Source organism: Sinohyriopsis cumingii, chromosome 18 (assembly GCF_028554795.1).
Source record: "Sinohyriopsis cumingii isolate HCF-2022 chromosome 18, ASM2855479v2, whole genome shotgun sequence".
Lineage (NCBI taxonomy): Eukaryota > Metazoa > Mollusca > Bivalvia > Unionida > Unionidae > Sinohyriopsis > Sinohyriopsis cumingii.
This window is the reverse complement of record NC_142978.1, coordinates 44,956,553-44,982,671: the sequence shown is the minus strand read 5'-3', so window position 1 is coordinate 44,982,671 and position 26,119 is coordinate 44,956,553. Positions and strand designations below refer to the sequence as shown.

General features: G+C 34.2%; 1 protein-coding gene across 1 annotated transcript in view; it reads left to right on the top strand.

Moving 5' to 3' along the window:
- The window catches only part of LOC149776540 (phospholipase A and acyltransferase 2-like), a 42,604-nt gene extending 24,764 nt beyond the window's left edge, over window positions 1–17,840 (top strand). Inside the window, exons 2-5 of the mRNA XM_089940997.1 lie at window positions 9,895–10,128; window positions 12,204–12,390; window positions 12,754–12,883; window positions 14,047–17,840. Coding sequence (XP_089797123.1) covers window positions 10,017–10,128; window positions 12,204–12,390; window positions 12,754–12,883; window positions 14,047–14,172 — 555 coding nt within the window. The 5' untranslated portion in view covers window positions 9,895–10,016 and the 3' untranslated portion in view covers window positions 14,173–17,840. The remainder of the gene's footprint in view (window positions 1–9,894; window positions 10,129–12,203; window positions 12,391–12,753; window positions 12,884–14,046) is intronic.
- The last annotated feature ends 8,279 nt before the right edge of the window (window positions 17,841–26,119 follow it).

Here is a 26,119-nt window from a genome sequence, read left to right as displayed (position 1 = left end):
AATTGCAAATAGGAAAAGATGGGGAAAGGGGAGGTGGATGCTTAATAACTCATTACTAAAAGATACAAACTTCATAAATGAAATTAAACAGGAAATAGAGAACTTTAAATAAAAAGGAAATATAGATATTATGATAGAATGGGGAACTCTAAAACAGAAATTTAAAGAAATTGCAATAAAATTTTCAAATATTACAAGTAAAAAATTGAAAATGGAAAAAGAGGCAATTACATTTCAACATAAAAAAATAAACAATAAATAATTAGAAGCCAAGCATAAACAAAGAATAGACGAAATTATAGGGGAAGAAATTAGAGGAAAAGAAATCAGAGCGGGAAAATTTACCCAAATCTATAAAAAGGCAGAAGGACTATATAAAAGGGAAGAAAGAAGTAAGGGGGGGGGGGGAGAAAAAATACCAGACCAATTAAAAGTAGCAGATAATAAGATAGCAACAGATAAGGGAGAAATCATGGAATATATTAAAATATTTTACACTAATTTATATAAATCCCAAAATATCACAGGAGATTTAATTGATGAATATTTATAAAAAAAATCCCCTGCGAGGTGATATCGACAGAACATAAAGACTTATGTGACGATTTCATCTCGCAGGAAGAAATAAGAGAAAGTATCCTAACACTAAACAAAGGAAAATCACCAGGAGGAGATGGACTCTCCGCGGATTTCTATATGAAATTCTGTGGAGAGTTGTCGCCCATACTTGAATGGTTATACAATAATATATTACTTAAAAATAACAAAATGCCAGAAACAATGAGGGAGGGTATTATAATATTAATATATAAAGGAAAAGGGGAAAGAGATGACCTAAAAAATTGGAGGCCCATCTCCCTCCTAAATAATGATTACAAGATTTTAAGCAAAATTTTATCAAATAGAATAAAAAGAGGTTTGGACCAAATTATAAACATATATCAAACATGTGGACCTAAAAAGAGAGAAATCCAAAATAACATTTTAAACATAAGAACAATCATAGATTATCTACAGAAGAATGGAAAAAAAGCCGCCATGGTACTTTTTGACCAAGAAAAAGCATTCGACAGACTTGAACACAACTATATGCAAAAAGTCCTAGAAAAATTTGGCTACGGAGAAAACTTCCGAAAATGGATTAAAATACTGTACAATAATATAACCTCTCGAGTACAGGTAAATGGAGCCACGACAGATAAATTTGATATCCAAAGATCAGTGAGGCAAGGATGCCCACTATCCATGCTATTATACGTAATAGCAATCGAAATGCTAAGTATCAGCATAAAACTCAGCAAAGATATAAAAGGTATAAAAGTTTCAAACATAAAAGATGATGTGAAAATGTTACAACATGCTGACGATTGCACAAACTTTATAGAAGATCCTAATTCCTTTAAACACTTAATTAAAGAATTTGAAAAATTCGACAATGCATCAGGATCGCAAATCAATCACGATAAAACAGAAATCCTAGAGATAGACAACTGGCGTGGTAAGCACTCAGACTTACCGGCACACCTGTTCATCAAGACAGTCAAAGCATTAGGGATATATTTTGAAGCAAATGAGGAAAAAGAAAACTGTAAAAAAATGGAAAATGAAATTAAAAGAAACGCTGATATCTGGGCATTAACGTCACTATGCATCATGGAACGGGCCCAAGTGGCCAAAACATATATGTATACTAATGTGAATTATACTATGAAGTCCACTGACATAAGTAACGTTATATTAAACAATATAGATAAGAATATTATTAAATACATATGGAATTTTAAATTGCATTATATTAATAAGGAAACCCTATACAGAGCTAAAGAAATGGGGGAAACTGGTCTACCTAGCCCTATACTTATGAAAATAACCAATATTATTAATAGATTTAAAAAATTAAATGCGGACCCCAAACTACCGTGGGAAGGAATATATATATATATATATATATATATATATATATATATATATATATATATATATATATATATATATATATTGGTTCGGGTTTATTTTGAGAAATAGGGTAGATATATACAAAAATAACAAACCTACAAAATTGTTAGAAGGTCCGAGGAAATTTAAAAACATCAAAGATTTATTATTAAAATTTAGGGATAGGAAGGAATTGTTGGAAACAGAAGAGAAACTTACCTACAATTGAATTAGAAATGATATAACAGGGAAATTACCATGCAAAATTGAAAAAGAACACATGATGTCAATTGGAAGAGAGCATGGGGGCACTGGTCTAAACTAGGCTCCCTAAAGATTCAAAGCCTCTCCTTCAAATACATGGCATGATGCATGGTTGACGGGAGAGGCTGCAGCGAGACAGCGCATGGTCAGAGTACCGCCCAAATGTCCGCTGTGTAAAATAGGACCCTTTAGCAAAAGACACACACTAATACAATGCACACAGACAAAAGAACATAGAGAAAGGGTAATAACAGAAATTAGGAAATATGACACATATAAATCTCAGAATATATTATTTTTTGATGGAAATTTTAATAAAAACACATTATACAAGATCACAGAGTTTATAGTTACCACAATGAAAGCGTGTGGTCAGGTAATAATAATAGATAAGTAGTATAGGAGTCCTCCATGAGGAAAGTACAGACAAGGACGTTATGTGGCTATGTCACATAGCGCTACGCGAAGTGAACAGGCCCATAAAAGAGTCTGGAAAAAGAACCCTCAAATGGACAACATAATTTATAGATATACCTTCGTCAGTTTACCTGTACCCCTCCCTTTATTTCTTCTTCCTTTACACATACTAACATAATGCAGCTGTAATGCTGCGCCAATACCCCGAAAGGGAAGACTATTGAGAAAATATTTTTTTTGGACCCTTTTTTGCATATTTAAAATGGGTGGACATGCTCTAGATGGGAGATATACAAAAAATAAATGAAGTATAAACCCCAACTCGGGCAAGGCCTATCCCTTCCTATCTGCGAAAGTGTTTCAGCACACACACGCAAACCACTAAGGTTTCAAATAGTTTCTATGAAAAACACTTTTCGCCCAAATTTCAAAATTGAATGTTTTTCTCCTGATGTGATATAAACAAGGAGAAAGTCAGGACAACTGGGATTATCTAATTTGGAATAACTGCTGTCCCTACACGGAAACACAATGTAGCAACTACAGGCATAAAGCACATACACCTAGCAAACACGGGACATAGGCGACCCTAGCAAGGTCGACAAATAAAAAGGGAAGGAATTCCGAAAGGGTAATAGAAACCACTTTCGGATGAACAACCTTGTAGATACACTAGGGAACTTAGAAATACCCCAATCGAAATTTCTAACGAAGCAACTTTCCAAAATTTCAAAAAATAACAACACAAACAACACACCTTTGGGGGTAACAAATACACATAAACCTTTTATAATGCTTTGGCTAAGGGGGGGGGGGGCATCTGTCTGGTGTCCCCCCCCCCAAAAAAAAAAAAAAAATTAGTCGAGCTCACGTGGATACCGTCGCACATTGGAATCTCTGGCAACGAAACAGCAGACAAAGTTGCAAAAACCAAACTAGGAGATCAAAACTCTATCAAGCTAAACTATAGCTCTACAGAAGCAAAAAGCTTCGCACAAACATATATAGACCAAACATGGCAAGACTTTTAGAACTCCTCCACAAAAGGAACTCCCCCCAAAAAAACCTTAGATAGGAACATACAGCTACCTAAGGGTACCTATTTAGAACAGAAAACCACAAACAGGATAATAACTGGAAAAACTAAACTAGCAAGCAGTTTTGGAAGGTTTATAGGACCCAAACCAGCAACTATTAACTGCTTTAACTGCCACAACACCGAAGATCTACACCACGTATTCAATATATGCCCAAAATATAAACCCGCTCGGAAAATATTTATCAAAAACCAAATAGAGATTGGATCACCACACACATACCCAGAGTTACTTATGGACTCTAATAAAAATAAACAATCAGCATATAAAACATAAATCAATTCACAGACTCAGCAGAACTTAGGAACAAAATATAATTATTATCTCCACAAAACAAAAAGACCCTGTAACTAGCTAAATAAATTTAGAAGCCACCACATAAACACCCATAACATATCATTCAATTTTATAAAGGTATTAATAAATAATTCACTTACGAAGCACCGATAAAAAAATTAGGAAATCGCAAAATCGGATGTCCTAGATGTCCTTAACGAACCGAGTAATCAGCTAGGATTCCGGTCCTAGATGTCCTTAACGAACCGTGTAATCGGCTAGGACACCGGTCTCTTGCTAAATAAAGTATAAATAACATTCAATCTCTAAAAAATATTAATTAATAAATAACTTAAAGAGGTAATATATAAAACTTATAAATAACATAACGTAGGAAACACACCCTAAACACCTCGATTAGTAATACCATAATAACCTTGAAAATTTCTCTTCATTCATGATTTCTACTAAGAACCTCTATAAACAGCATAGAACATACCCCTCTCCTTTTAGAACATTTTGAAAAAGAAAAAAAAAAAAAGAAAAAAAAAATTGCAAGAAACACCAGGCAAATGCAACAAGAAACCAGCGATGTAAAGCAAGCAGGACCGTTCCCGAGCTCTCCTTCACACTAATGACAGCCAACCATTCAACTGTAAGGGACCTTTATGGACCCACAGATTGAGGCCAAACTATCAGGGTTCCATTTTCTCCGAACAAGGGGACATTTATAACCATGTCTCGAATATGGACATTACTGCGTGAGCCCATCCTAATGTGTCTCAATTTTTAAATACTTTCCACACAAGATTCCAGCAGCAAAGTACATGCTCTCCCTCTCTCTTTCATTCTCTCTCTCTCTCTCTCTCTCATGTTAGGTGTCACTTTGCATTCCAGCTCGATCTGGTAACTCATTATCACACATCTTCTCCAAATTATTATTGTCAACTTTGAACAGGGCCGGATTAAGAATGGATGTAGGGGTAGGCATTTAAGATTGGGGTGGCCAAATAAATAAACAAATTCACTCTGGAAGCAGCCCGTAGACTGTCCTTATATGTGTATGATTATTAGAGCTATACTAGGCTAAGTATAAGACGGTTTAAACCTATGTATGGCTTATTTAAATACATGTAACTGTATCCACGACAACAGAAGGAGGGGGCATGACTAGTGGAGGCTGGATCACGTGGCCCCTGTCTCCGCTCTCCTTGTGCTGGCCCTGACATCGGCTATAATTGCACGGGAATAAGTACTGTGTAGTGGCAACTCCTCGCACCGACTTTCGTTACTCCCCCATTAGCATGAGGGGCGAATTGGACCATTTTCTCCAAAAACACTGTAAGCGAGCGCGCGCGCGCGCACACACACTCACACACACACACACACACACCACCACCACCACCACCACTACGACTGTTTATTTTAAAAATTAAAATCCATGTGTAGGCATTCATAGCAATTACACACAATAGTTTAAAATTTATATAAATAAATGATTCTCAATACTTTAGCAGCGGACTGGTCTTGATTATTGTTAAGTGGAAAAAGTAATTATGGACAAGGTATACAATACAGACATTTTAGATATGGAAACAGAGACTAAACATCTGCGTCTATCACCAGACCACATATATAAGATCCAGCGTGTATGCAATAAATGAGAATATTGTTTTATCTATTATGAACATAAGCATATATTGAAACAACATATACGTGTAACGTTAAAACATTGTAAGCATTATAGGGTATACAAATGCATACATATTGAATCCGTACTTGCACAGTTTTAAACGACGGGGTTGGTTTTTCAAACACCTATATTTTTTTCAAATAAGGACCTTAAATAATAATTGGTATGGGTTGGTTATATGGGATGTGGAACAGCATAAATCGACCGAATAATTGGGTTGTTTTTATCATTGGATATTTTTGCTCCCTATCATACAAACTGCTACGAAAAAGTGGAGTTTACGTTATTCATTCACGGATTTGTCGTTTTCAGAATTTCTTTCTTTTGCGCATGTAAATGGGTGTGTATGTTTGTGTGTATGATATTTAACGTATGTACAGAGAAAAGTAGCTCTTAATAATCTACGTAAAGAGATACACACACAAACAAGTAAACACGGATATATATATATATATATATATATATATATATATATATATATATATATATATATATATACCATATACATTAAAAATAACATGACCTTTGAAGTGTTGGTATATCAAATTGTGATTTGCCCATGGCGTATGAATACGCATAATGAACATGTTTATATAGCTATTATGCTCTCTAAATTTGGATATGAATTTCTTGTAACATTACATTTAAAAAGGAAGAAAAAAAAAGAAGAAAATGATTTTCTTCTAAAATATTTTTTTATATAGAAACTAACATTTTTATACAACAAAACAAAACAACCCCAACCATACTCAATCCAGGAAATAAATATTATTGAACCCAACCCTGGGTCATCTGCTGTCATCTCTGTCAACACTGCAGATTCCAGTCTCTCCCTCTGGAAAAATCAAACAGTGCAACTCTGTGGAAAAAAGAAAACAATGACATCAGATATGGAGCAAGATGATGAAGCAACATTTAATCTACTAAACTGTGAGTTAATTGGAGATGTTGAAAGAGACATGGCTGAGACATTTGTAAATGAAAACGATCATTGTGTTAGGGAAGACAGATTTGTAAACCATGAGCCTGATGATATACTGAAATTTATAGAAAGTAAGCAGAATGAAAACACTTTAAAAAAGACACTTTTTGATGCAAGGCTAGTGACAGAATTCTTGCAGTCAAAAAATGAATTCAGAAATTTACACAAGATAAACTCATTTGAATTGGATCAGCACCTGGCTGGATTTTACTCAGTGTTAGGAGAAAAGATGGATCTAAGTTTGAACCGAACAGCTTAAGAAGCATCATCAGCTCCATTGATTGCCACCTTAAAATAATTATTAAAAAAGTGAAAGAAAAGGCAAATATTACAGAAAAAAAGAAATTAACAAACACAAGTAGCCGAAAGTACTTAATTCAGAAGTTAAAGAGACAAAAACATTCCCCCAACTGATATTATGCAAATTTCAGGCCACAAAAACGTACAGTCTATAAACAGCTACTCAAACATTAGTGAAAAACAACAATCAGACGTACTAAAATTTATCTGAGCAGCACCGGTCACCAAAGTAATGATGCTGTCAACCCCCAACACCCACAACAAGAAATTTCCAACTGCACAGCAGCATACTGTAGTATATCAAGTTCCCAAACGTGTAATATTCAGCAGAATCAGATTATCAGCAACCCATTCTACGGATCAAACATCACCATGCAAAATATGTTTGTTATGAACCTAATGGAACAAAATGCCGCAAACCTCGTTTCCTGTTAATGAAAAATGTATACAACTCGTGGTATATCATTAATACAGCGTACATACTATACATATATTCTATATATATATATATATATATATATATATATATATATATATATATATATATATATATATATATATATATATATATATATATATATGTGTGTGTGTGTGTGTGTGTGTGTGTGTGTGTGTGTGTGTGAACAAACACAATAAGGTTGTATAATGCCTGCCGAGTATGTTGCATGGACAGTGTTCATAAATGATCATATGGATAGTTACTTCTGGAAATTTGCTTTCTTGTAAGGTACTAACCATCCATCAAACAAAAGCTGTCGTTCCTAAAACAACAACAATTTTAAGGAATTTCTCAAAAACCGCTCAGCAGATTTGGACAAATTTTAGCCCACACGATCCCTGCAAGACTGGTTTTAAAGTTGTCCACATTTTGATGATGAGCCGTGAGATGTGGAGGATGATATACAGACGCTCTAAACGTTCATTTTCATAACATAAACAAGCATAAGGAAGACATTTCTAATGAATGTATCTTACTGACCAAGAGTTCTTGTATGGTGGTTTGTTAAAGTCAGCCTATTGCGAGGTCCTTCGCTTGCTTTGTATATACCTTTTAAAAACCACTTGACCAACCTACGCATGTTCTACCAGTAAGCATTTTGGTACAAAGGTCTTTCAAAGTTTTTCAATTGATCAGTCATCCACGAGGTTCGCCAGTGCTAAATGAATTTAACAGTTTAAAACATCGCTCAAAAGAACATGCCGAATTTGATAGTAACGATCCTTGTATGAAGCAGATCAAATTTGTTCAGTTGATCCTAATAAGTCATCAGATATTGACACTGTCACTAAATACAAAAAAGCAACATGTAAACGACTTTTCAGAAACTCTCAAAAAAAAAAAAAGAAAATGAAGCGATAGGAAACAAGAGTGGCATGAAGGCCTCACATATTTCTGACGTCATTACACATGGATACCATTATTAAAAATGTATTATCTTTTTAAAAAATATTTTAATAACTGTTTTATAGCATATGGCCAAATATCAGAGAAAGCATTCTAATATATCCCAGCTTCACATCATAGATGTAAATCGGCAATCAAATATTAGAGACTGAAACACCATTGTGCACATCCGAATTGAATATCGCTAAACAGAATTCGAAAAAAGTTCGACAGAAAACAATTTTGCGTGAATATAATACCTATCGAACACGAAATTAGCATGCCATGTCTACAAGGAGACAAACTTAAAAACGATTTCCATTCTTTAATAGAGTGATCAACGTAATTTGAGGAAATCGAATTTAAATTATGATGTCATAAATGGTTTCTACTTTGTGCAGGTAATGAAGTTGTGTCATCAAAGATGACCACCGCTTCTAAACCTATGAAAAATTTCCGTTTCGAAAAACAAAAAAGGTCTGAATTATAACAAATTTCACATAAAGCAATCTGACATTAAAACTTTCAAATTTGTACCAGCGATTCACATCACCGTCAAATTTGTCTACTGTCATTAAGAAAATTAAAAACTATAAAACGTTTTTCCTGCAAAAGTACTGTACAGATTCAAGCTTGGCACAATGCACTCTGCAATAAAGGGCTTTAAGATTAATTTTCATGATGCCAATCTGCTATCATCTACGGCTGTCATTGCCAAAAACTAGTGAAATAATGAATTCATTTTTTTCCCATAAAGCTGCAGAAATAACTTTTTCCAAATTTAATAGAAAGCATCTTGGAGCAAAGGTCTTCCAATGCAGATAAAATACTGATGTTGTACCGTCAAATAGTTATAGATAGGCAAACCAAATAGAATGTCTGCTTCTATTCATTATAGCGCTACACATTCAGAAGTTTCTGCCATATGGTCTTGCACTGAGTATATGTCAACCAGGCAAGTAAAATTAAGCCCAAATTTTTTTCTTGGGCCCCTTGTTATTAGAATAAAAGGCTTTTAAAGCACGCTATAACGGTGCATTATATAATCATTTCCAATTATTAGTTATCATTATCTATTCCTGTATTTTTAGGGATTTAATACAAGCTGATAATTGTCATCTTAATGAGCCATTGAACGGAGCAGATTACAGTCTAAATCTGGCTCCAAGGAGAGACGAGAATCTGGAGAAGGCAGTTGAGTGTGTTCTATGGCTGATTACAATTTATGGATACTGATGGACTTAAGGAGCACAACTTTAATTTACTTTACGAAAAATTATGGTGTGTTACGAAAGGTAGAATGCTCTCCAACTTTTGGCATGGCGTAGTGCCAAAATGAATATATCTATATAGACCAACTTGTATGAAGAATTCCTTGCTCGGGAAGTAACCTCTCATGTAAGAGCAGATTGTTAATAGACATTTCAATAGAGTATATAACATTTAGTTCCATTTGATATCCTTTGTTTTCTTTGCTTTTGCTGCTGTTTTGTTGTTGCTGTTGCCTTTTACCTTTATAACGTATTGAATATCTTTTCTTCAACAGGTTCCAAGGCTAATAATTGCTTGCCTAAGCAGGAGACACTGATCATTGCCAAATAAAGTTCAGTCCTGTGAAAACATTGATATACTGCTAGACGGATAGCATTACATATCTGAAGCATCATCATGTGTGAAAAAGAAATTGTGGCCCATAATGCAAAGGTATTACAGGAATTAAATGTTGGTGACACCATTGAATTCCCTCGAGGTTACTATTCACACTGGGCTGTCTATATTGGTAAGTTCCTGACAATGCAGAACAATGTTGAAAGAAATGTCATATTGTTTATGCTGTGCATGTTGTGATCCGATACCGAATCTGCAGTTCACATTATATGTTAGTTATGCTTGCACTTAGAGAATCTTTCACTCTCTGGTCCATTCATCCGTTCCAAGAAGCTTTGTAAGCAAAACAATTCAAAAAGCACCTCAACGTAGATAACTTGACATGCACATGTGTCTGTTTACGAATATGACATGCTTGGATTTTCAGAATTCATTACTTTTATTAAAATATTTTTCTTTAAACTCTTCGGGGCCCCGAGTGACCGAGTGGTTTAAAGCGCTCACCGTTACGGATTACTGCCATCTCGACTCTGTCTGTGTGGATTCGAGTCTCGGGCCCGGCCAATGTTGGTCGTGAGAAATCTTGATGGGAGCTTCTCGTGGGTAGGTGGTTCTTTCCGGGGTTTTCCTGGATTCTTCATCCACCATTTGTACTGGCCGCAGTGTATAGCATATATTGTGCTGAAAATTAGCGTTAAACCATACAACAACAACAACAGCAACTAGACTCTTCTGCCACTTTGTTAGTATGTTTTGAGCACAAACACTTGACGTAGAAGACATCTTTTCTGCATATTCAGATGACCTAGTTTCATTACCTGGTCTTTAAAGGAATTCAATTCAAAACATTTTTAACTCTGAGACTTTCGCTTTTGGAACAAGAACCATGTTAGTACAATTAAGCAAAAACCAATAAAGATATGCTAATGAAATTTATCCTGCATATTCAGACGATCCACTCAGATTGCCATGACATTATGAAGAATGTACCGTCAGCTATTTAATTTGGTGACTTAAAATGTATCTGTACAGGAGCATACATCTTCTTTTCGGCAACAATCTTCCAATCTCTTTATATTTGTCTTCTTGTTTTTGTTTTCTACAACTTGCAGTTGCACATACGCCATACAGTGCATATATTAAATTAATTAAGCAGTAGTACGACGATGCTTTTGTAAACCTCTCATGCATCAGGGTAATATTTGTGTTACATAATGTTCACCATAAAGAGTTTCTCATCACATCATAAACAGAGATGGATTCCAAAAACAAATACGTTACGCCTGTAGCCGTACGCTCACATGACCATATGACCTACATAATTTATAGTATGGACGTGCGACTGGTTTATGACTTCCGTTTGCATTATGTGTCGGCCATCAGGAAACGCTACTTAAATTTTTGATACAAAATCGACTGACCTAATGTCACTCAAATGTTGTAGGCAGTATATTATCACAAGGGCATTCAAAATATATGCAAATGATGCAGACCCGCCGTTGCGTATATGCTGTGCTGATCTAGGTTATAAAATATGAAACCTTTAAATGAGTTCTTACAAACCATTAAACAGTGACCGCAACTGATACACAGCGTTATCCTTGCATCAAGACTTTCCAATTTTATACAAATTATGCTGGTTAACATTAAATATGGTTGTCCTTACTGCATACTAGAATCAATCTCTAATAGACTTCTCAAACTACAAATAATGATTTGCAATTATCTGTGGTCACTAAAACAAAAAAACAAATCCTCTGAAATACTAGTCAAGAGATGTTGACCACACTTAATATAAATCATCCTGATCTAAGATCTTATGAGTTTTATGCTTTTCACCATCTAATATGGACGCTGCTTGTAAATTTATATAAACCTTCATGTATTAATATCCACCACACACAACTAGAATTTGTATTTTTTTATTTATGACAAACTGTCTTTGTGACTGGCTTTTAGTAAAATCTCATCTTGATAAGATGTCATGCTCACTTGGTACTCTGTTAACAAATTGATCTTTAGTTGCTTACCTAAATGAGATGATTATTTGATCAGATATCTAGACATCTTGCACACAATATATGTAGTCGAATATATGCATCTTTTGTAGCTAATTATCTCCCTTACCTATGAACTGAATGTATCTGATTTTAAACAAAAAGTCCTAATACAGAGTTCAGTAAGTATAACACATCTTTCTCTCTAAAGATACCCTGAATTGTAACGGTACCTTTTGCACTGTTTCAGGAGAGGAGAAGGTTGTCCACTTAACTGGGGACGATAATGATGGTATTAATGGTAATTTCGACTCTGGTAGCTTATTTACAATCTGTGGACAGAAATTCAACAAGGCCTATGTCAAGGTGGAGAATTTTTGGAATGTAGTTCTTGGTAGCAAAGCTAAAATCAACAAAAACAAAGATAAAAAAATGCGGTGAGCAATTACCATCCCTTCATTACATAGTCCACGCATTTTCTTTCTGCCCTTTAAATAACTTCTCCTCTGTCATTTTTAATATAATTAAATTACCTCATTAAAATTTTTTGTATCACCTGTCTATCTATCTATCTATCTATCTATCACATATAGAACATGACTTGTCTGATTTCACCTTAGAAAATAAATAATGCATATAATCATCGTGTATCAGTTTTGCCAAAAGACATACTCTTATCGTGCAAGGTGCTATGTTTGACTCGAGCCCCTGTCCCAAACATTTGACACGCAAGCAAGAGCTAAATATTATATGCAGTATATATGTGACTTTTTTAATGTTGCAACCCTATTCTTTCGTAGGCCATTAGGGAAAGAAGAAATTGTACAGAGAGCATTGTCTAAGATTGGAGAAATCGGGTACAATGTTATGTGGTGCAATTGTGAGCATTTTGCCAGTTGGTGTCGTTATGGAAAAGAAAAGAGTGATCAGGTAGAGCATATACAAGAAATACTCTTTTTGTTTCTATCTTAGCTAGAAACTCATTGAATCCGCTAACATTTGTCCCAAATTTGTATTTTATTCCCCAAAAGACTCATATTTTTTGTATTTAAATCTTATTCCGAAGCATGTTTAGTTCTTGTTGTGTGGAAAATTTGCAATGTTATTCATGAAAACCTTTAATTTGCGATGCTAGGTGGGTGGATTTGCAAAACCATGCAGCTAAATTCCTTTTAGCATGTCTTAATTCAAGATTGCTACTTTGAAATCCACTGTAACATATTCTTTTAGTGTTGAGTACAGTGGCATCCCACTATATTGTGTACAAGGAACAGTTGTCGAGTAATTGCATAGCTTTCTTAGGAAAGCAGGAAAAGAATGAACCTCAAAGACGTTCCATTCGTTTTGCATAAAGTACTTTCAAGATAATCCTACTCATGACAAACGCCTTTCCACACAAAAACACAAGGGATGGGTCATATTTTTCTTCATGTTGGTACACTTGTTTATTTACTTGAATGATTGGTTATCGATCAGTAAATATATGTGATATGATTGGTTATCGATCAGTAAATATATGTGAGACTATTCAACATTAATCCTTAAAACTGATTATGGACATGCGAACTGTGGTACCTACATGATATGTATATAATACTTAGATCACTGTCTCTTTCCAATTTCACAGAAGATTTAAGCTGAAACCTAATCAATTTTGACATATTTATGTTTTACACTAGTATATTATGGACCGAAATTACATCAATGTTAATAAAACTTTCTATTAGGATAATAAGAAATTTCGGTTGTATCTGCATGTGTCAAACTGTAATTCAAGACACTTAAAAGATAAGGTGCAACTTTAATCCAAACACAGTACAGCAAACGCATATCGGTGACAAGTGTTAGTCTCCATGCTCTCTACATAAAAACGTCACAATACACATTTATATTTGGTCTCACCATGCTAAATTGCTTTGAGTCTATGTGTTTATAGGTTTGGACATTAGCCCAGTATTGAAAGTTATCTTTCATTGGTGGTTAAAGAAACAGAGTAGGAATAATCATAATTAAACTTATATATTACTTATTCTGAAGTTTTCAATGTTACGATCATACCTTAGTTAATCCATGTTCATATTGTTTTGACCTAGGTTGAGAAGGCCCTGACGTGGGCAGCTGTTGGAGCGTCAGCCTTGGCACTGCTGGGAATTGCAATTGGCAGCGCGCGGCGCAGAGAACGAGCAAGAGAGTCAGATGAAGAGGAATTAGCGCAATAAAACATGCCCTATGATCCGTTATTGTGGGTAAGGATGGAAAGATCTAGGACTGATACTAATTTATACTTTTTCGATGAAGAAAGCGTTCGTGAGTTACAGGTCAGCCTTGATTATGAAAACTTAATGTTATATGACGGAGGCTAACATTACTTATGAGCTGGAAACTCTTGATCTGCACCACCAAATATGCAATCCATGCTTGTTTGACATCAGTTGAGGTCAATTTACTCATAAGATGAAAAGAACAACAGGGGTTTTATTGCTATCGTACGAAAGAGATGCCTAATTTATTCCGTCTTTAGGAAACCATACAATGTTTCTATTTCATAATTAATACCCATTGAACAGCATGTTTGGGAAAATAATAGGTGTTACTATATTTGAAAGCTTGATAAACTTTTCTTCTCAGTAGATTCTAGGACGCTTTGTAAGCCCCATTTCCATTTCTGTATTTGGTGATATGATAACTATTCTCACAATTCATATAGCTTTCAAACTGCATTTATGTTTTTGTCTAACAAATTAATCATATTGTTGCATATGTTAGACCATGAAATCAGGGATAATTTTTAGATTTGGAAGATGTGAAACACCTTTTACTAATTAATTACACCAAACCCCATCAATCATAAATACATTAGAAATATATCCTATTACAGGAGAGTGATTAGTTTAAATTTTATTGTAAATATAATTTATTTTTAATATTTAATTTAAGACAATATTACAAGATAGATATAGTTCTTTCTCAGAAGAACAAGTATCTGCATCGTCTAACCTATGTACGTGCATTTGCAGAGTAACACTATGGATTCTAAATTATTGCTGTTCCGTGATGTATGGATTAAATATAGTGCTGTAAACTTAATTTGTATGTCAAACGAAACAAGTCGCACAAAAAAGCTCCGTGGAGTTTCACGTTCATGAGATATGTTGATTTGAGCCTTTCTTTGATGGGAAAAATTACAGACCGCAAGAGTTAAGTCATCCACAACAAAGAGAAACATTATAACTATATATGAATACTAAAGATTGCATATTTGTATTCATTTCCTTATATATATATATTTAATTTGAATTGTGTGATTGATATTTGTCCATAATTATGGGTACGGGAAATGTCTATTTCGTAAACAACATACCTAGCTACTTCCTGTCCGTGATTGTAGATTATATTTTAAAGTAATTATCCCTTGTAGGTAAAAATGTTGAAAATGCCTTTTGAGCTTTGAAGTTTATAGAAGCTCTAAGCTATCCTGTTATAAATTTGATAGGAAAATGCCCTCGTCCTGGCTCCATTATTGTGTATTAGTTTCTTATCTTAAGACTGCTTAAATCAGAATTACTCATTCCATATCTTAACATCAGTCTTAGTGGAGTTAATGTAGTTGTGTTCAGTAGATAGACTTTATCTATTTAACTTATTCATTGGAACTGAAAAGTGAACATCGCCTTTAGGACTAAATAGCTATTTCGGAATTGAATTTCTTCATCGAGACTGTTGACACATTAGCACATTCGATGCTACATGCACATCAGCACATTCAAGATTGAAATGTAATCGGAAACCCACTGGAATTCTTTTGGAACATTCTAAACTTTTGGACTTGTAATAGAACTTTTAGAAATCTTTGGGATTCAATTCGCAATACTGTAAAGTTCTTTTAAATGTTCACTTTGAATTCACGGGGAAAATGATTTTGTTGCATTTTACTAAACTTGCTGGTTTAATGTGTGCTCTTTTCTGTTACTTAGATTCATAATAATGATACAAAGAATGATAAACACTTGCAGGGGGGAGCGGGTATGTAGCTGCATTTATCTACTTGTCTCATCAGTTCTTGGTTTTTGTGGCCATGTAACATTCTTTTTTGAATGTTCTAAATAATTGAGGACAGCCCAGCCTCTATATACTTGTCAGTATAGCATTGTTTGTTTTAATGGAACAATGCCGACTCAAACCATGCTTGAGTTATGACCTATTAAATGTCTGTGTGCTACGCTTGTCTGACTAAAATGTGACCCAGTGTACCACGAATCTGAATTATTGTACAATAAAGTGGAGAACCATTCGTACAAAGTTTTAATTTCAAAGAAAATATTACCCTAATTAGTCTGTGTCATTATCTCTGATTTATAGATTTGTCGAATCTTTATCTAAGTTCCTATTATATATATATATATATATATATATATATATATATATATATATATATATATATATATATATATATATATATACATATATATAATAGCCATAGATATACCGCCCCCACCCCACACCACACACACGCTATCAAATAAACAATACCTTTAGTTTTGCTACTTCTTATTTTTGTTTTGGAGTCTTACGCCGTTTTACGTCATTTTCTATATGACGATATTGTTATTCATAATATAACAAACACTTGTGAAGGAAAAGTTGCCATATTCAGACAGACTAGACCATTTTCACCAATTCCCTTTAGTGAGACGAATCAAAAAATGCACTGCAAAATGTTCATTGAAAACAAAACATTCCAGAGGACAGGGTTTTAAAGAAAACGTTTCACACAATCATTGCCAATCAGTGAAGAGAGTACTGCATACTAATTTCATGGGCTTATTTTGGACCAATCAGAATAATAGGAAAACTATACCAACTATGTGATATATATATATATATATATATATATATATATATATATATATATATATATATATCGGACAAATGATTGCAATCTTTCTCCACTATACTAATATGTTCAAGATATTCTGTTTTGAACTCCCTAATAAATGATAATGTAAAAGTTCCATTTTGCATCATTTTCCTATGTTGTTTAAAAAATGACTTCTTACTGAGTGTAATCTTACTTGAAGACCATTTAAGTTTAGTTCATCTGGTTACCTTATAATTCAAAGAATAAAGTGTACTCTACTGCGTATATTCGTATTGGAGTAATACAGTTCTGTATTTCACTTTACAATCGAGATTATTTCCTGATCAGTGTCTTTTAACATTTTTTAAATGTCTTTTGTTAATACGATACTTCGGAATATTTAGGGCGTTTAACATTCCCTGAACTTTTATTAAGATTACATGCAACCAAGCTTTCTTATGAAAAGTATCAAAACTGATCCATGAAACATCCTCATCTGCGTAGTCTTTTGCATTCAAAATTCATTTTTAATCCTGGAGTTAATCCATTGTTTGCACATAAACCAAGAATGTCTAATCTTGATATTAGATTTCTTAGATATTTGAATGAATGTTTCGGTGTTTATCAGCAAATGTATTATACAACTGTGTATGCAGCGAACAGGGATTTATGAAAAATTCATTAATGCATTTATTCACTCGTTTAAGAAAATCTACTCCAAATAAATACAATTCGTCAGTGTTGGAGAGAAAAAGAACTCGTTTTTATTTTGTGTATTTGTACTGCATGGTAATGGTTTCTTTGGGACATATTTATGATATAACAAAATGTTACCCTTTTATTATGTGGCTTAACTACCCTTATATTTGTATTCTTTAATGCAGTAGATGATAAACTTGTGGGTCCTTACTTAAAAATATGTACATTTGCTTTAAAGGCAGTGCCATGATGTAAACCATTTGTAAGCTAATTATAACACATTTGGTATATGATGATACACTGGACAAATAAAATATATTATTATTATTATTATTATTATTATTAAATTGATATTTGAACGGAATTATGTTGTATATGCTTGCAGTATACTGCACACGAATTTACATGTACATCTGTGTATTCGTACTACAGAGAAGAAATTATGCTAATCTGCCATGAAAACTATATGTACATTAAATTCAACTTTTTATTATACACGTTTAAAACACAGAAAGCAATTCAAAGAATCTTGTGAAATATACACTGATGAGTAATAATGATACAGCTCATTCAAAAGAATGCCAATTAAATGGCGAAGAAGGGGCCTTTCAAGTCCAATGGAGCCAGCAAGGGATCGCGTCAGAATGGCCTGATCAAGATAAATGCAACAAAACAGATAATGCAAGGTGCAAAACTAGTTACTAGAAATACTGAAATACACTCAGACACAGCAATACACGAGTATTTAAATCTTCTATGTTTATTTATTGTATATATGTGTGTTATAAGGTAAATCAATGTTTAAAATGCGTTGTACAGAGTCACCGGAACAGAGTTAAGTACTAGAACGGACGTTAAAAGTCTATTTTAATTCATCGTTTTAGTCGCTTAAATCAGTTTTAGATCACTGCACACTCGATATTGTCCTCCTCTTTACTCCATTTCCTATTCACTAAGAAACCAACGTAAACCACATTAAAAAAGGACAGTTTTCCTCTTTGTTGTCGTTATTCGTAAATTGCTCATTTTAACGAAATCACGTCCGACTTTGATTATGCACATTTTTCATAACTGAGCAGTGATGTTTTGACATAAAAGGTTATATAATATTGTATTGTTTACACACCAAGCAAGGTAACATCAATATCCATGATATATTTCATGTGAATGTAAAACGGTCGCCTTGCAAACCAGACTTTACAAAACCACGAGTCAACAATGATTGTATTCCTGTGAGTGCAAAAGTCTAGTTCTTTTAATGAGGATGTATATAATGGTGGAGAAGCGTTAAAATTGATTGCAAATATATGTTCTCTCGACAGGTAGATATAGATAACTTACAGACTAGGACATTGCTTGTAATTATTATTCTACAAGTAAATATTTCCATCGAAATTGGTTGACTCTAAGAATTTAGTTTGATTATATTCATGCCGCATGTTTGGCTAAATTGAATATAAACATTTTTCGGCAATTATATAATTGTATAAGTCATTTTTCTATTTTAAACTAGTTGGACAAGGGCTAATGTTCATACTTTAGTAACAGCGTGTACCTTTATTTGGTCCCGCGTGCCATCTGGGCGCACTGTCTGCTTTAATATGCCCCTCTCCATGTACTCATTCATATCCGGTGGTATGTCACAGTAATCTTGTGTATACATTGATTCCAATGGCGCGTGCACACTTTCTATTACCGCTTGAATGCATATAGGATATGAAACTGAATTTCCAGATTAGAAAGGCATACAAGGTTCCACTCTAAAGCTTCGTATTTTGCATAGGGTTTTAATTTTCAAAGCAAATAAGTTTCAATGTTTTCCTCGTTGTTTTCGCTATTTATCTTGCTATGTAATAAGGATATTGTATATCTTGGAAATCATTACAATAGCTCGTAATAAATTTTAGTTAGGTATGTGATTTGTTGGTGTAATTTGGGTTATGTAGTATACAGCTTTGTCTTACTCCCGACGTGCACCTTTCAAAAATCAGCTTGATCTTTTTCACTTCTGGATTCTAACCTTAAGTTGTAATAAAACCAATACGTTTTTTTTCATATATATTTTTTTCATAGATATATATATTTTATTCCTTCATAACTGAAATATTGCACTATAGAAAGCTATTATTGTCAACGCCTGCAAAATTAATCTTCATTATTTTAGTAATGTTAAAGTTAGTATACTTTTAGACTAGTCCAGGCTCATTTTTCGAACAAAATGGAGCAGCCACTTTGATCAGCTGCCTTCTTTAGGTAGTGCTATCACAGCACACTAAATTAATATAGAGGTATGTCAACATTCCCTTTACTGTGCATGTTGCCAGTGCAACCAGGTTCACCTTATACCATTCCCTCGCTCAGAAATACATACTTAAACTAAATCCTTATGACTAATTTAGCAGTGGGGTTTCTGAGGCTTGTTATATGGTGTTTTGCTCAGTCTGGATAGTCACGGGCAGATAACCCCTACTTTCCATCCAGCAAGTCGCTACAATGAAAGTAATGAATGTCAACAATGCTGCGAAGTCTAAAAGAAAACTTCTTATCACCTACGGTACTTTGAGAGCAGAGTCATGTCGCACTTGTAACAATGGATACACGTGAATTTTCTGCGCAAATTGTAAACATGTATCATCCAGCTATTTTAACGGCACATGGACTAATGTCAGTTGGTAATGATCTTAACTGTTTATGAAGAGAAGTGACCAAGAAACGGCTGGAATCTGAAACATTACTACAGTTCTGCTCAGAGGGTTAAACGCTTTTTGCACGCGCGATTTACAATAGAATGCTAAGAATATATCGAAAGACAACACAGTTATCGTGACTTACTGCACGATATTGAAACAATTGTTTGCGAAAGACTGACTAGTTGACGGTATTGACACTATTTGCCTTGACGAAAATGTGAATCTTTCGAAAATAATTTTGCTGGATACTTAGACAAATTCCTTAAGCCAATATTAAACTAAAAGTCAATTACCCATTCTAAATTTACCAGACATCCTACATGTGGACCATTAAAAACCGAGACCTTGAACCACGTTCATAGTCCGTTGACTGGAAGATGAAAATTTTTAAAGAATGTACACAACTGAAACGTGAATTAATAATAGGACAATTGCAAAGTGAGGAGTGATCTATTATGCACTGCAGACATTAAAGCTTGCCAACAGTCATAAAAAAATTTCGGTCCACAGAAATGAACTGAATAAATAGTACAGATCAATAACTTACATACGTCTACAAATGCTTCAGACGCCGTTGACATAAACACAAAATAAATTACTTCTACCGATGTTCAGACAACTGCTACTGCAATAAGCGCTAACAGATGAACACCTGAGCAAACAAAATGAAATTTCAAATGTATATACTATGACAATTACTGCTAAAGCATCCGACCCTGAACACTGAAATATACTTTACTAGAGATTTCGTCGTAAGCATGTTATCACACAGGCTCTGTGCTTGCAACTGTTTAAATCAAGAATGTTATTGTCTGAGGTTCGGCTTATTGGAATATATCAATCATCCACATAGTTCTGGATTATGGTAATGTGTTAATCGTTATATTCCAATGAATGCATGTCTTATCATATGAGTATTTCTTTGATAAATTGATTAAACATGTATATACTAGTAATGTGTGCATTGTAATATGTCAATGAAACACACTGAATCCACAGCTCAAGTATGATAATGTGTTAATAAATCGGAATGTTCCAGTGAACACAGTTCTTGTTCTGATTAATGCTAAATATTTATTCACCTGTAAAAAGTAAGTAAACATATATGACATATACAAAAGTAATTTTAATTAGCCAATGGCTTTCGTTCTTCAAATGTATTTACAAACCATGGACAAGACAAAAAATAAACATGCAATAAAGTGTTGAATTATTTCATATTCCATCTAGCTTCCATAGCATCTAATCAGGTATGTAAAGATAAATCCATTGTCGAACTTTCAAAGATACTTAAGCTCGAAGATCACACATGTGATGAGATTAAGTATATACTGTTCCTTGCACATTGTGTTTTGACGAGAGAGAGAGAGAGAGAGATTGTACTTTTTTACGGCATCTTATCATGAAATGTACTGTGTGGCTGTGTAGTGCCAGTAAAATGTTATATTCGAAAGATGTGAAAACAATTGTTAGGAAGTTAAACCCTTCCAAAAGACTTGAACCCACGGGGACATGAGTGAGGTGACCTTGATCGGTAAAGACGAGCGATTTGGACCATTCGGCCACATGAGGCCGTCGTTTCATTTGATTTACTTCAATAAAAGAGAGGATTGGTTAAGAACATGTTGAAATCGGAAAGATCAAATATTAATTTTGGAGGCATTGATAGCCAGGGTGCAGATTAGGATACAGAAGTATATAATATGTTCGACATTGATTGTTTCATCATCCTAGCTGAAATGAATTCAAATACCGAAAGGTGGAATGACGTTTGATTTCTGAACGAACACGATTTACTATTTTGGCCTAAACGCTGCATCATATACGGGGCTAAATGGATTCAAGGATTGTTCCACATAACACTAGAGAGCCAGTTTCGTTGTGTCTATGATAAAGTTATGGTTCATGTGCCTTAACACAGAGGCTTGCTGAAAGGAAAGTTATAAATGCACCTAGTGTCTAAGTCCCTAACTGTGCTTGCTATCAAGCATTTACAGGTACAGTTTAATAGCTAATTCGTACACAATCGAGCAGTAATGTTTTGACCTTGCTATTAACCTTTACATCCAGACCAAGACCGTACGATACAATACCGATCTTTGCTTGCCAGAACTTTGTGTATTTGTTTTTTTTTTGTGGTTTGTGTGCATATGTCACTGATGTATCTGATGTGTAGAAAGTTAGCTTACGTGATTAAAAAACACCAAACAATCTCCTCCCCTGCACAACAGGAATAAGATAACCGTTGAGATACAGCTTTGGGTCATCATGAATAAAATACAATCAGCTTAAGTGCATACGGAATTACGAAAATTTGAACCTTTATTCTTTCCATTTCTGAACTTTGTTTTCACTTATTTGTAGTTGAAGTTGAAGAGAATGCATAATAGTAGATCTTTTTGTTTTGAAGTTGAATATGCAGACTAGCAATATGTGTATGTTTCCCATCTCACTCTGACCATTTCTTAAACAATGTTTTCGCATCCTTTTGCGAGTTATTTGCATATCGCTAATCCATCCATGAAACAATGCTTTTGTTCATGTGCGATTCAGCTAGCATCAAAATATACCACTCCCAAAACAATGTCTTTATCATTTACAAGCATGCCATATATGGCTAAGCCAACACGAAAATAATGTTTTCTTCATTTAGCGCATATGCTCCAAAATCACTTACTGTTAATATATCAATATAAATAAAATGGAACTTGCATTTTATTTGCTACAAAGAAATACATTACATTCATGCTGATTTAAAATGTCCACCACACCAGTTGAAATACTGACAGACCGATTTCACTTGTGAATGTCAAATTACAATATTTGTTAAACATGTCCGCCACATCTGTAGATATGTAATACTATTAAACACGTAAAATTGGATTTGAAAGTACATTTATATCCGATTATCAATACCCTTCGTCTCACTAGGGTCGATAAAACGTGTCATTTTTCAATATCAAGATTCACCAAAATACACTTCTGCCGTTAGTTCATACATCCCACTGCTAACCAACTACCTAATTCAGAATATGAGAATTCATACAGGATACACATATCGGGAATGTAAATTTTAAACATAAATTGTCCATAATTCTCGAGTAATTCATCATGATTAAAGTGGGATGGGATTTGATGATCGTTTCTGATGCAGCCGAAGATACTATTTCCCAACAGTGAAGTTGTAAGACATGTCTTTATAAATATCTGTGGCATATATTTCCCATACAAACCCTGATTGTTTATATTTTCAAGATTCGTTCTAAATGATTTTCGCTTTAATGTGCAGTAGTCTTACTCTTTTTACGTAATTAGGAAACCGATCTGTCCTTCACATTTTCTAGTCACCTGCTATGGGAACAGTGTCGTGTGATCCTGTCAGTACAAAGGGTGAAGAGAACAATATCAGACTATTATTCAGGAAAACATTAAAGGAGCAAGTGAATGCTGCGCGAAAGGTTTCTTGTACATCCACGTAAACTTGAAGTCCATAAGTTATGGACTTAAAACCTTATAAACAAAGTTTCTATTTATTCTTTGAAAACTAAAAATATCATAGCTAAATGCTGCAGATTTATGTTCCATAGACAAAATGAAACTGTTGCATTGATTACATTATAGCGTGCAAATAAAATAAGTGCTACAGTTCTCGAGACATCGGTCTGGCTATCCATAAAGCGTCAATTTTCGCTTTGCAACTGGGTTGTATTTTGTTTTAAAGATAAGGGAGCACGTCTTAAATAGAAATGTGGTATTTGTTGTGAAGATAAGGGAACACTCCTTAAATATGAACTTTGCCCGTGCTTTGAAAGTGGAATATACTCAAGAATTGCATACGCAGGGGGTAGTTAAGTATATTTATTTTAAAACGATGCACACAGCGGTTAACTGAGCAAATTTCATTCGCGAAAGAAATACATTTCCACGACAGGCAGTGTTAAAAGCAATTTTTGAATGAATATAGCTCAATGTACCACTGTGGAAAGATACTATTTCAAAGAATATTGTGTCATCAGAGAACTTAAATTTGTGACCAAGAAGACCTTGTTCACTGTGAAGAATATCCATCAAGGACCTACTTCATATACTATATAAAGATATTTACAAGCCGCTTTAAGTATTGACTGTATAGGTTTTATTTAGTCATTTTTTATATAGTTTATTTACATATTTAATTTTAATTTATTTTGTATTTATGGTTAGTGTTTTATTGATGTTTATTTTTCCTTCTTTTTCTTCTTCTTTTAGGATGGGTACGCTTTGGATTTACTTAACTACGTTGCTGTTGTTGTTGTTCTTGTAGGGTTTAACGCCATTGTTCAGCACAAGATAGGCTATATATGGCGGCCAGTACAGTCTTGCATCTACAGACAAGACGCCTGTGCAGCCCTACTAAAACTGAGCGATAGTGAGAGTTGTCGACGCCAGGGTACAGAAGTCTTTGTAAATAGCAGAATGCTATGTGAAAGAAACTGGTTTTATTTGACGTACATTATTTAAACACATTACTGCAGGTCACTGTTATAATCTACCAATGACTACTGGCACTTGCATAGATGAAAACGTTGATAAAAGCACGAGACCACATGTTCAGTTTCTAATAAAAGAAAGGCGTCTAGAAAAGTCCTGGAATGTCAGTAAACAAATGCTTTGGATTTCGAGTAATTGTAAGTCAGTAATCCCACGTACTTTCAGATGCAGTCATTATGCATATTCGCTGCTATCACGTCACGTTTATTCTATCATATAATTTTGTTTCACCTGTATGTTGAAGGTAGCAAACCTACGTACCAAACATCTGGCATTCATGACTGGCTTTGAAATAGTCCTTAGTGTTCTAACGAACATGTTGATATTGAAGGCAGAGAACCCACATAGAGAGTAATATCAGGTATGTTAGCCCACAAAACCTGAAACAAGGAGTACATATGCCATTAGGAAGTTGGGCCAGTTTGAATTAATTATTATCACAAATTAGATATTCATTCTGCCTCATGGATGTACTGTTTGAATGCATCCGATTTCAAACGATCTACCTGTCTTATAAGAACATAAGACATGCATTTTGAGGCGACATCTGCAGCCACGCCTGTAAAAAGAATTATGTGGTTTGATATGTTTTTATTAAACCCATTAAAGATTAACGCCTGACTGAACTGTTACTAGAATTTTTATGCGTAATTGGAACAGTGATAGGGAAGTAATATAGTTGAACATATTGGCTGAGATAATTCACTGTACGGTAAGTATCTGGTATGTTGTTTTTTTTTTACTTATAGTCAACGTGAACAGTTGGCTTTCATAAAATTTATAATTCTAAAATGTTAAAGGTTACCCCACTTCAGGAATGTCGATCTGTTCAAAATTGATTAGTTTAAAGTTGTTATTATCATTTATAATTAGCACAGTGCTTTCTTGAACGCATACAAATGCATGAAAATAAAGAGTAAGCAATGCTCTTATCATAGCTAAAAGGTACAGATTGCTAATTGTACCTGACAAAGTTTGTACTACTTTAGCATGCATGCATTTATCAATAAGCGCATGTTGTCTACCTGAATCTGCTGTTTGCGACATGCTTGTAAGAGTTTGGAATCGATAATGTACCTATTGAATATGTATGGCAATTGGGTTTATGTGCATAAATACAATTAGGGAGGATAGTGAGGAAAGTGCACAGGAACTGTCTGCTAATGTAACATAATATGTGTTAGATTAGTGTCGGATACATGTAATAAAGGGAGAAACTATATGTTGATGTAAATGCATTGTAGACTTTTCAACTCGGTTGATAGGCCCATAGCAATGCTGTGCTACATAGGTATCCAGAAAGACTCCATAACTGGTTTTAAATTTCCGAACTCAAACGGATTGATATCTGCACTGGACTGAGCTCCGCAAGACGTGTCAAAAGCTTGC